This window comes from Diceros bicornis, chromosome 18, assembly GCF_020826845.1.
Source record: "Diceros bicornis minor isolate mBicDic1 chromosome 18, mDicBic1.mat.cur, whole genome shotgun sequence".
Classification (NCBI taxonomy): domain Eukaryota; kingdom Metazoa; phylum Chordata; class Mammalia; order Perissodactyla; family Rhinocerotidae; genus Diceros; species Diceros bicornis.
This window is the reverse complement of record NC_080757.1, coordinates 18,216,154-18,228,916: the sequence shown is the minus strand read 5'-3', so window position 1 is coordinate 18,228,916 and position 12,763 is coordinate 18,216,154. Positions and strand designations below refer to the sequence as shown.

The 12,763-nt window shown below is 34.7% G+C and overlaps 1 protein-coding gene across 1 annotated transcript in view; it reads left to right on the top strand.

The window, feature by feature from the left end:
• TAOK1 (TAO kinase 1) overlaps positions 1-12,763 on the top strand; it is a 139,244-nt gene that overhangs the window by 43,974 nt on the left and 82,507 nt on the right. The window contains exon 2 of the mRNA XM_058560201.1: positions 12,242-12,463. Within this exon, the coding sequence (XP_058416184.1) occupies positions 12,332-12,463 (132 nt within the window). The 5' untranslated portion in view covers positions 12,242-12,331. The remainder of the gene's footprint in view (positions 1-12,241; positions 12,464-12,763) is intronic.

Here is a 12,763-nt window from a genome sequence, read left to right as displayed (position 1 = left end):
AATGTCCTTTTTGTGAAAAATCTGAAGGCTCTTAAAGGATGGAATACCATGACATCATCACTGTTCATCCAAGGGGCATTCCTCAAGTAATACTGAATATACTGTGATTATCAGTAGCACCCTTCCCCCATCTTCTTTCTGGTGCTTTGACTGATGTTATTGTCAACTATTTGACTGTGTTTTGCAGATGTGAAACAGTTATTTAATTCTGAAAATTCTATTTTGGTTTGAGATTTTAAAATAAATTATATTGAGTTTTTTATTGTAGTTTCATCATCTTTCTTTGAGATGTATGCTTTAGGATTGAACTAAATGGTACCACCCACAAAAATTGTATATATGCCTTTACATCCAACCCTAAATAGCCTAATAAATGGTAAGCTTTTCAAGTCTATTTTTGTGGAACCAGAAACAAATGAGATCTCATTTGCTGTTTATCAAATTGTTAGTTTCTTTTTACTCTTCTCTTTTAGTAAGAAGGATATAGTAAGTTACTATAATGATATTTTCCCTAAGAACAGATTAGATATTTTTAAAATGTAATCTAATAGCCTTTTTTTTTTTTTTTGAAGATGATTGCATGTGCAGTCTCATAGTACCTTTTAGAACTTGTTACAAATATTTCTATCTTTTAAGCCTGGCCTGTAGTTTATCAAGCTGTATTAGTCCTGTACTTGGAGTTAATAGTCATGTTCAGCAGACGGGAGAAATTAAGGAGTTTATGATTGGGGTTGCTTTGGAAAGCTCCTCTGTGTTCTTTCTTTTCCTGTAGTTTTTCATAATAGCTTTTTAAAATGGACAAGACTGAAATCAAGTGCCTTTGTCAGTTTTACATTGATGACTCTGTTGTAGCAATGTTCTGAATGGGTGCAGGGCAACCAAGATGGTGCTGTTTTTATAGTAAAGTACTTTCCTTTTGGGAATTTGAAGATGTATAGAAAAGAAGCAGTTATGCAATGGATACTATTAACTCTAGCCTAACAGTGTAATGGTATATTTCAGGAATTTCTAACTTTATTGGAGTTCTCATATTTTTGTACATTTTATTTTTCATCTTTTCTGTCTTCTAACAGTCCAGAGAACATGCAAAAATGTTATTGAGTCTTTTTTCTTTATCTTTTTTCCTGGTTGTAGAAATTGAACATACGATTATTGTTGAAAATTTGGAACATAAGGAAAGTATAGACTTGTGAATGTTGTCCATAATACTGGCCATAACTACCTAAAAATAATCCATATAATTTTGTTGTATTGCCCTCTTTGCAGAAATTATATTAGGTATATAATGTTTTGTATTTATTCTTTTTATTATAAAATCAAACACAGATACAGAAAATTCACAAAACAAATATATAGCTTAATGAATTATTATAAATAAAATTCTCTTGTAACTACTACCTAAGGTAAGAAATAGAACTTTGCCAGCCATTTCAGAAGTTCCCCCATATGTCTCACCTCAATCACAACTCCTCCTTTTCCCTGAAGTAACGACTATCCTGACATTTATAGTAGTTTCTTTTGGGAGTTTTTTGAGAGTTCTTTATATATTTTGGATACATATCCTTTTTCAGATATGTGATTTGAAAATAATTTTTCCCAGTCTTTGGCTTGACTTCATTTTTTTCTTTTAAAAGTGTCCTTTGCAAGAATAAACGTTTTTAATTTTGATGAAGTCCAAATTATCAATTTTGCCATTTATGGGTTATGCTTTTGGTGTAATGTACAAGAACTCTGACTAACTTAAGGTTACGAAGATTTTCTCTTGTGTTTTCTTCTAAACATTTTATAGTGCTAACTTTTTGCATTGAGATAAAGGAACTATTTTGAGTCAATTTTTCTGTAAGGTGTGAGATATCAAAGTTCATTTTTATACATATGAATGTCCAGTTGCTGTAGCACCATTTTTCAAAAAAGATTATCTTTTCTCTAGTGTACCTTTGTCAAAAATCAATTGACCATATTTGTGTGGGTCTGTTTCTGTCCTTCTGTTTTGTTTCATTGGACTATGTGTCCTTCCTTTTATTATTGCCACACCTTTTTTTTTTTTTTTTTTGTGAGGAAGATCAGCCCTGAGCTAACATCCGTGCTAATCCTCCTCTTTTTGCTGAGGAAGACCGGCTCTGAGCTAACATCTATTGCCAATCTTCCTCCTTTTTTTTCCCCCAAAGCCCCAGTAGATAGTTGTATGTCATAGTTACACATCCTTCTAGTTGCTGTATGTGGGATGCGGTGTCAGCATGGCCCGAGAAGCAGTGTGTCGGTGTGCGCCCGGGATCCGAACCCTGGGCCGCCAGTAACGGAGCGCGCTCACTTAACCGCTAAGCCACGGGGCCGGCCCCTGCCACACCGTTTTGATTATTGTAGCTTTCTTTGTATTAAGTCTTGAAATCTGGTAGTGTGAGTTCCCCAACTTTATTCTGCTTTTTAAAAATTGTTTTGACTAATTTGGAACCTTTGCCTTTTCATATAGATTTTAGAATCAGTTTGTTGATATCTACAAAAAATTCTTGTGGATTTCGATTGAGATTGTGTTGAATCTATGAATCATTGAATTTTAGGATCAATTTGGGGAGGACTGACCTCCTAACAATATTGAATCATTCAGTCCGTGAACATCATACATCTCTCCATGTAGTCAACTGATTTCTTTCGTCAGGGTTTTATTCTTAATATATAAATTCTGCTCAAATATTTTTAGATTTATTTCTAAATATTCCGTTTTCTTCCCTTGCTGTTTTGTACATTCCTTGAGATTTTTCATGTACACAATAATATCAGCAACTAGAGAGAGTTTTATTTTTTCCTTTCTATTATATATTCCTTTTCTTTCTTTTTCTTTCCTTATTGCACAGACTGGAACTTCTAAGTACGATGTTGAATAAAAGTGATTAAAATGAACATCCTTACCTTGCTTCTAATCTTGAGAGGAAAGCTTTCAGTCTATAATCCTTAGGTATGATGTTAGCTGTAGGTTTTTTGTAGACACCTTAACCCAGTTAATGATGTTTCCTTCTTTTTTTTTTTTAATTTTATTTATTTATTTTTTTCCCCCAGAGCCCCAGTAGATAGTTGTATGTCATAGCTGCACATCCTTCTAGTTGCTGTACGTGGGACGCAGCCTCAGCTTGGCCGGAGAAGCGGTGCGTCGGTGCGCGCCCGGATCCGATCCGGGCTGCCAGTAGCGGAGCGCGCGCACTTAACCGCTAAGCCATGGGGCCGGCCCGATGTTTCTTTCTATTCCTAGTTTTTTGAGAGTTTTTATCATGAATGGATGTTGAATTTGGCAAATCCTTTTTCTGCTTTTGTTGATATGATCATGTGTTTTTTCTTCCTTTGTTTAGAATGGAGCATTACGTTGATTTCTGAACATTGAACCAGGCTTGTATTTCTGAGAGAAATCCTACTTGGTTGTGATGTAGTATCATTTTTATATATTGCTGGGTTTGATTTGCTAATATTTTGTTGAGGATTTTGCTAATATGTTTTGAGGAATATTGGTCAGAAATTTTCATTTTTTTGTAACGTTCTTGTCTGGTATTGATAGGGTAATGATGGCCTCAAGATGATTTGGGAAGTATTCTCTCTTTTATAAGTTTGAATAGGTTATGTAGAACTGGTATTATTTGTTTCTTTCTTTTTTTTTTTTTTGTGAGGAGGATCAGCCCTGAGCTAACCTCTATGCTAATCCTCTTTTTTTTGCTGAGGAAGACCGGCTCTGAGCTAACATCTATTGCCAATCCTCCACGTTGTTTTTCCCCTCCCCCCCAAAGCCCCAGTAGATAGTTGTATGTTATAGTTGCACATCCTTCTAGTTGCTGTATGTGGCACGCGGCCTCAGCATGGCCAGAGAAGTGGTGCGTCGGCGCGCGCCCGGGATCCGAACCCAGGCCGCCAGTAGCGGAGCGCGCACACTCAACCGCTAAGCCACGGGGCCAGCCCCTATTATTTGTTTCTTTAATGTTTAATAGAATTTAATAGTGAAACTGTCTAGTTTCACTGGACTGGAGTTTTCTGTGTAGAAATATTTTAAATTGTGAATTTAACTTCTTTAGTATACATATAACTATTCACATTATCTGTTTCTTCTTGAGTGAGTTTTGGTAGTTTGTATCTGTCAAGTAATTTGTCTGTTCATCTGTATTATCAAATTTATGAGCTTAGAGCTGTTCATTGTATTTCCTCATCCTTTTAATGTTTTAGGTCTATAGTAATATCCCCCTTTGATTTCTGTTTTTGGTAATTTGTGTCTACTCTGATTTTCTTTGGTTAGTTTGGCAGAGGTCTTTCAGTTTTATTGATCCCCCGTCCCCCAAAGAACCAGCTTTTGGTTTTCTTGATTTTTCTCTATTGGCTTTTTGTTTCCTAATTTCATGGATTTCTAGTCTGTTCTTTAGTATTTCCTTCTTTATATTTATTTTTTGTTTTATTTGCTTTTTTCTTTCTAAATTCTTAATTTGGAAGCTTAGATTATTGATTTGAGATCTTTCTCTTTTTTGTAATATAGTATTTAGTGCTTTAAATTTCTATATAAGCACTGCATTAGCGGTATCCTAAAAATTTTGTTATATTTTTATTTTCACTCAATTCAAATTCTTTTCTAATTTTTCTTGAAACTTCTTTATTGACCCATGGGTTACTTAAAAGTGTATTGTTTAATTTCCAAATTTTGTGGGTTTTTTTAAAAGTTATTTTTCTATTACTGATTTTAAGTTTAATTACACTATGTCATATAACATTTTATATGAATTGAAATTTATGACACTTGTTAAGATTTGTTTATGGCCCGGAATATGATCTGTCTTGGTGTGAATATCATATGTGCACTTGAAAACAATGTATATTCTCTTGTAAGATGGAATATTCTAGTAATGTCATTAGGTCAAGTTGGTTGATAGTGTTGTTCTACGTATTTCTAGACTACTTTTTCTTTAAATTTCTGAGAGAGGAGTGTTGGGAATCTCCTGGTATAATTATAGACTTGTCTTAGTTCTTTTTCAGTTTTATCAATCTTTGCTTCATGTAACTTGAAGCTCTTTGTCAGGTGAATACAAATTTAGGATTTGATGAATGGAATCATATTATTATGTAATGTCCCTCTTTATCCTTTGTGGTTTTCCTAGCTCTGAAGTCTGTTTTGTCTGATATTGATATAGCCACTCCAGCTTTCTTTCTTTCGTTCTTTTTTTTTTGTTGTTGGGGAAGATTTGCCCTGAGCTTATATCTGTTGCCAATCTTCCTCCTTTTGCTTGAGGCAAATTTGCTCTGAGCTAACATCTGTGCCAGTCTTCCTCTATTTTGAGTGTGGGTTGCTGCCACAGGATGGCTGATGAGTGGTGTAGATCCATGCCTAGGATCTGAACCCGCGAACCCAGGCCGCCAAAGTGGAGTGTGCTAAACTTAACCACTACGCCATGGGCTCCAGCTTTCTTTTAATATTTTGCATTTCTTTTAGAGCAGGTCTGCTGGCAACCAGATTCTCTTAGTTTTCCTTCATCTAAGAGTCTCTCTCTCTCTCTTTTTTTTTTTTTTGCCTTCATTCCTGAAGAAGATATTTGCTAAATAAAGAATTCTGTTCTGGGTTGGCATTTCTTTCCTTTTGTCACCTTTCCCCTTTGTGTAGACTCCATTGTTTTTTATGAGAAATTTGTGGTCATTCAAATTTTAGTTAATCTTTGCTTTTTAGTTTTTTGATTATGATGTATCTAGACCTGATTTTCTTTGAATTTGTCCTGTTTGGGATTTGCTGAGCTTCTTGAATCTCTGGATTTATGTCTTTTGTCAAATATGGGAAGTTTTCTGCCTTTACTAAAAAAAATTTTTTTTCTCTACCAATTTATTTTTTCTTTCCTTATACAACATCAAATGATGTTGTATAAGGAAACTTAGACAATTTGATATTGTTCCACTGGTCACTAAGGCTCTATTCATTTTTTTCGATCTTTTTTCCTCTCTATTGTTCAGTTTAGATAATTTATATTGCTCTATCTTCAAGTTTACTGACTCTTTCGTCTGTCATTTCTGTTCTGTGGTTGAGCTCATCCAGTGAGTTTTTTTTTTTAATTTCTCATACTATATTTTTCAGTTCTAAATTTTCCCTGTGGTTCTTTTTTACAGTTGCTATTTCTCTGCTGAGAACTTATGTGTTTCCACTTGTTTCAAAAGTGTTAACCATTACCTCATTTATTATGGTTATAATAGCTACTTTAGGTCTTTATGTGATAATTCCAGCGTAAGTCATCTCAAAATAGGCATCTTGTGGTCCTTTTCTCTTGATAATTTATCACATTTTCCAGTTTTGTGTGTGTGTATGTTTTGTTTATTTGTTTTTGCATGTAGAGTAATTTTGGATTTTATCTTGGATATTTTGAATATTATGTTGTCATTTCTGAGTCCTGTTAATATCCTCTGGAGAATGTTGATTTGTTTGTTTTGGCAGACACCACCTAGTTTAAATGGTAAGTTCTGTCTCACTTTCTGTGGGTGATGGTTCTAATACCAGTTCTATTTTCAAAACCTTCGCTGTGCTCTTTCAATTTGCCCTGCACTGTGCCTCTCAGTGATAGTCTGGGACGTGGGCAGTGGTTTATATCATAGATTAGTTCTCTTTAGTGTATAGCCTTTGCTACACTTTTTTGAGTCTATTTTACACAAGCACAAATCAGTATTTGTATTGGTTTATACACAGAATTAGGGGATCTGTTTTCTACCTCTCTCCTCTCTATGATTTCCCCCATACTCTTCAGTTTCCAGTGGTCTTTTCTTTTCTTTTTTTTTTTTTTTAATTTTTAATTTTTTTTCCCCCAAAGCCCCAGTAGATAGTTGTATGTCATAGCTGCACATCCTTTTAGTTGCTATATGTGGGACGCGGCCTCAGCATGGCCGGAGAATCCGTGCGTCGGTGCGCACCTGGGATCCAAACCCTGGGCCGCCAGCAGCGGAGCGCGTGTACCCAACTGCTAAGCCATGGGGCCGGCCCTCCAGTGGTCTTTTCACAGTTCCTCTGACCAGAAAGACAGGTTTCTCTCAGAACTTTTAGACCTCTGCATTGTACAGTTCCTCATAGCTGGGGCTGCCCTTAGTGAAGTAGGGAAAGAAGAGAAAGGAGGGGAAAAAAATAACGAGAATTCCCCTCATATTTTCTTGGACTACAGGGGCCCTGTTTCCCAGTGTTTCTGGCAAGAGAGAGAGGTTTTTCTCTTACTGGAGCAGTGCAATTCTATGGCTGAGAAGCGAAAAAACAAACAACAAAAAAGGCATTTTCTACCCCAGTCTCCAGATCACAGGGTCCCCTTTTCCTGGTCCTTTGAATAGAAAGGGGATTTGTTTAAGGGTTTTCTTGTCAGCACCCTCAACATAGTTCTGCAACTCAGACCACTCTTAAGTCAAAGCCGGGAGATAAAGGAGGAAAATAGAATTAGAAAACTCATGGCTATACCCATTATTCTTCAAGTTTTCTCTTCTTTCCTCAATTATTTATATTGCCTGTTTGTGGAATGTTGATATATGTCCTTTGGTCATTTATATGTTGGATTAGGTACTTTCTGAGTGATTTCAGTGATATCTGTATATTTAGGGAGTATTAACTTTTAATTGTGTTTGCTCTGGATATTTATTTCAATTTTTGTGTTTGACTCAATTTTTTTGACATGCAAAATTTTTAAATGCACTGGTATTTTTTGAGTTAAAAAAATGCTAATAGCCTTTTGAATGTTCTCTCTAGTCAGTCTGTATTCTTCTAATTTAAAAAATATTCTATTTTTCTCAAATTTAAAGTAAAATTTCTTAAAATTAGAAGAGTGGTTGATATCAAAATTCAGATAATACAGATGTCTAGGCTAACAAGTAATGTTCTTCACAGCCCTACTTACTTTATCAGAAAAAGTATTAACATTTCAATACGTATCCTTCCATACCTTCTTCATAAATTTGCACTATATATATAGCACTTAGATTTTAAGCCATTTATTTAATTTTTTAAAGTTGTTAATGTAATTGAGATATAATTTACATACAGTAAAATGCATCAATTTTAAGTCTACAGTTGAGTTTTGACAAATGTATACACTTGTATAATTCACTACCCCAATCAAAGATATAGAGTATTCTGTTACCTCAAAAAGTTTCTCTGGGCCCTTTTGTAGTCAGTTCCCCTTTTCTTGCCACTGCTGGCCCCAGGGAACTGTGGATCTATCACTTTAGACTAGTTTTGCCTATTTGAGAATTTATCAGGGGAATCACACAGTATGTACATTTTTGTTTCTGGCTTCTTTTGCTGAGCATAATGCTTTTGATAATTCATCCATGTTGCTGCATGTATCAGTAGTTTATTCCTTTTATTGCTGTGAAGCGTATTTCATTGTGTGAATATACTATAATTTTATTATACATTTGTTTGTTGATAGACATTTATATTTGCAGTTTGGGGTTATTATGAAAAAAAAGCTGCTGTGTACAAGTCTTTTTGCATGCCTATGTTTTCAATACTTTTGAGTAAAAGATAACTAGTTAAGGAATTGCTCCATCATATAGTAAAAGTTTATTTAACTTGATAAGCATCTGTTAAACAGTTTTCCAAAATCATTTTACACTCCCATCAGCAATGTAATGAGTTTTAGTTCTTCACTTTGTGCATTTATCATTTCTTGAATTTTGTATAAGTATCTTCGGTATGGATTCCTTAAAGTGGGATTTTTGTGTGAAATGATAAGTGCATATATGAATTTGCTAGATTTGTCTTCATAGGGTTCATACTGTTTTTGCATTACCACTACTAGAGTATGAAAGTGCATATTTCCCTTCCACCCCACCATCAGCATGTAGTGACTTTTTGCCTTTCTGATAGGTACAAAATGAAATCTTATTATAGTTTTAATTTGTATTTCTCTTTCTTTGTGTGATGTTGAACATATTTTCATATATCTAATGATTGTTCCTTTTTTTTTTCTGTGAACTACCCATATCTCTGCTGAGTTGTTTATTTCTTTGCTGTTTTAGAAACTCTTTCTATATTAAGAAATCAGGTTACTTTCTTTTTTTCTTTGTTTTTTGCAACTCTTTACATATTAGGGGTATTAACCCTTTGTAAACATAAGTTTCAAACATTTTTTCCAGGCTTATCATTTGTCTTTTTGTTTGGAGTGTCTTTTTTCATGGCCTCTCCTCCCAAGTTTTCTTTTTTATATTGGTAAGTATATCAGTCTTTTTCCCTATTGTTTTGGATTTGGATCATAGTTAAGAAAGTTTCTTTAATTCCTGATTACAGAGGAACTTACTCATATTTCCTTCTAGTACATGTATAGTTTCATTTTTTATATTTGTATTTCTGACCCATATGTAATTCTGATGTTCAGTTTGAGGAGCAGGTGTTGTTTTATTTTTTTCCAAATAACTATTAAGGTCTCCTAACACTTATTTTTGTCAAATCCATTTTTTCCTCATTGATTTGAGATGCCTCTTTAAGCTACTTAGCAGTAATGTTTATATAAGGTATGTGATAGGGATATAATTTTTATAATTTTTTCCAAATGGGTTCTCAGTTCTCTTAACATTTATTTCTTCTTTAATTGTATGCTAAATTCCAAGTTACATATATATGGGTTTGTTTCTGGACTCTCGTTTAGATTATTGATTCACTTTCCTATTTTTAGTATTCTAGTGATGGTGATAGTTTTGTGTTATCTTTCGGTATTTGGTAGAGCAAATGTTCCAATTCCTTCATTTCTTGTTCCTCTGATTTTCTATGAGGTGCCATTCTTATGAATTTACTTTATTTCTCTACTATCAACTTTAATATTTTGTATAGTATAGTCTCGTATACTGGTTCAATAAGTATTTGTGGAAGCGAAATCATTTTTAGGGATGATAGAGAAGAATTAAGTTTATTCTTTTAGTTCAACAAATGTTTATGTTATTAACTGTACAAGGTAGAGTGTAGTATGTAGAGAGGTAATATAAGGATGAATGAGACACATCGTGCCTGTCTAGGAGAGAGAGAGAAATAATTGCAATATAATGTAGTAAACACTGCAGGATGTTTTGGAGCATGAAGAGAGAGTAACTAGCTCTTCCTACTAGAGTTAAAATTTTACAAACATTATTACATTTAATCTAAATCTTGAAAGATTTTGAGTGGGAATTTCTAGGCAGATAAGAAAGAAAATGCAAATCATGGAACTGGTTAGAAATTTTTAATGTAAAATAATTCTAATAATAAGGGTACTGTAACTTGATCATTCAAAGTTCTTAAAAAGTTTTTAAGTAACACTGAAGATTTTTTTATAAGTAGATTAATTGAGTAGTAACAGTTTACATGGAATTTAGTTCAATCTCCTCATTTTATTAGTGAGAAGTTAAGTGACTTTCCTGGGGTCACATATGCTTGGAAGAACTGTAATTAACCCAGGGAACTTCCAGAGCAGGGAAATTGGTAGAAGAATATGGGGCAGCCTTGAAGGTATGTTAGAAATGGAATACAAATTAACAATTTTAAGGATTTTTTTGTGTGTGTGTCAGGAAGATCAGCTAGGAGCTAACATCTGATACCAATCCTCCTCTTTTTGCTGAGGAAGATTGGCCCTGGGCTAACATCTGTGCCCATCTTCCTCTACTTTTTATATGGCACACCGCCACAGCATGGCTTGACAAGCGGTGCGTCAGTGCACACCTGGGATCCGAACTGGAGAACTCCGGGCCACCGAAGCAGAGCGCGGGCACTTACCCGCTACGCCGCCTGGCCGACCCCAATTTAAGGGTTTTTATTGCAATGTAGTGTTAATTTAGAGAAGTACAAAAGACATGTAAATGTGTTTTATGTAGTTACAAAGAAGTTTTCAAGGAAGAATTAAAATTGGTTTAGTTGAGGGGCTGGCCCGGTGGCATAATGGTTAAATTCGTGCGCTCCGCTTCCGCAGCCCAGGGTTCTCTGGTTCAGATACTGGGCGCAGACTGATGCACCAAGTGTCAAGCCATGCTGTGGCAATGTCCCATGTAAAGTAGAGGACGATGGGCATGGATGTTAGCCCAGGGCCAATCTTCCTCAGCAAAAAGAGGAGGATTGGCGTTGGATGTTAGCTCAGGGCTAATCTTCCTCACACACACACACACACACACAAATTAGTTCAGTTGACTACACTAAAAATGAGACAGGTAGTTACTTGCTTAAAAGTTATATAAAGAGTGTGGGGAGAATTGGCTAGAGGTATATTTTTCTCTTAGGAGTCTAATCAATTTTGGAGATTTTTAATTTTTATTTTTTTTATCGGTGAATATAAGCAGGTTAAAATAGCTAACATTTAATGTAATTCTTACTATGTCTGAGTACTAGTCTATGCTTATATTTATTAACTCATTTAACCCTCACAACTACTCTATGAGGTAGGTTATTATTTTCATTTTACAGATTATGAAAATGAGGCTACCCACATTAATAGCTTATAAATAGTGTTACTAGGATTCATATCCAGGTAGTGTCATTCCAGAACCCAGGTTCTGAAGCTTCTCAATTATGACAACCATTTTAAAAATCAAGTAATCTGATATAAAGGAACTGATAGCAGAACCACTAGGGAATTTGCTGGTTATCTGTGGTGTCTACTTATCTAATGAAGCAGATTTGTTAGAGGCTATATTTTAATGTGAATCAGGTTTATGAGGGAAGCAGTTGTCTGCATTAAATTCATTTCTTCTCTCATTGTATTTTTCTTTGGAATATCAGTGTTAGAGTTGATTAAACACTGGCATGTGGTATCTGAAGGAAAAGAAAAAGAGCTTACTGAGTTAAATCTTTTGTGTATTTTCTTATATTTGAAGATCATTAGTAGATGGAAATATTCCTGTTAGAAACATACTATGGGTACATCTTGAGTTGTTGTGCATGGTTTTCCTTGTCTGTGTGTTATATTATCTCTTCTGCTGATGGGCTCACTGCATCAGGATTAGATAAATCTTTAAGTACTGATACAGAAAGCCTTCCAAGATATAAAGATTTATTTAATTTTTAAAAGTGGATGGATAAGTATATACTATATGTATAATAGGAATTTTTTTTTTAAGCACCACATATCATTGTGGTGATGAGCCAGGTTTAGGAACTGCTACACTAGTAGACCACACTTTCTTCTCAGTGAAATTCTAGGCCTGAGATAATTTTGTATATGCTGTCAGCAAATGATCTTATACTAATTGTTCTTAGCAGCTTTTGCTTTTCTTGACTTTTTTTTGTTTTCTTATTTCTCTACAATAGTTTATGCCAACGTGGCTTCATTCATACAGATGAACCAAGGATTGGGATAGCAGTATAAAATTAGAATCAGACAGCTGATTGCCCAGCAGGATGCCATCAACTAACCGAGCGGGCAGCCTGAAGGACCCTGAAATTGCAGAGCTCTTCTTCAAAGAAGATCCAGAGAAGCTCTTCACAGATCTCAGAGAAATTGGCCATGGAAGCTTTGGAGCAGTGTATTTTGTAAGTGTTAAAGGCTTAATGTCAGTGGCCAGCATTTACTTAACATCCAATCCTGGCAGAGTGAAAAACAGTAATATAAAGAGATATAGGCCGTAGTCCATTTTATAGTCATGTGCATGGGTATGTGTGTATAATATGAAAGTAGATAGTTTTATTTATTGAGCTTCTTGGATTATTGAAAAAATGGGAAAGAATATTATTTTACTTAAACTTACATGTTTAGAATTTTCAGCAAACTGTTTTTTGGAATCTTATGACTTTCATTGCCATAGAATTAAATATTGCAGAACACCGACTTCT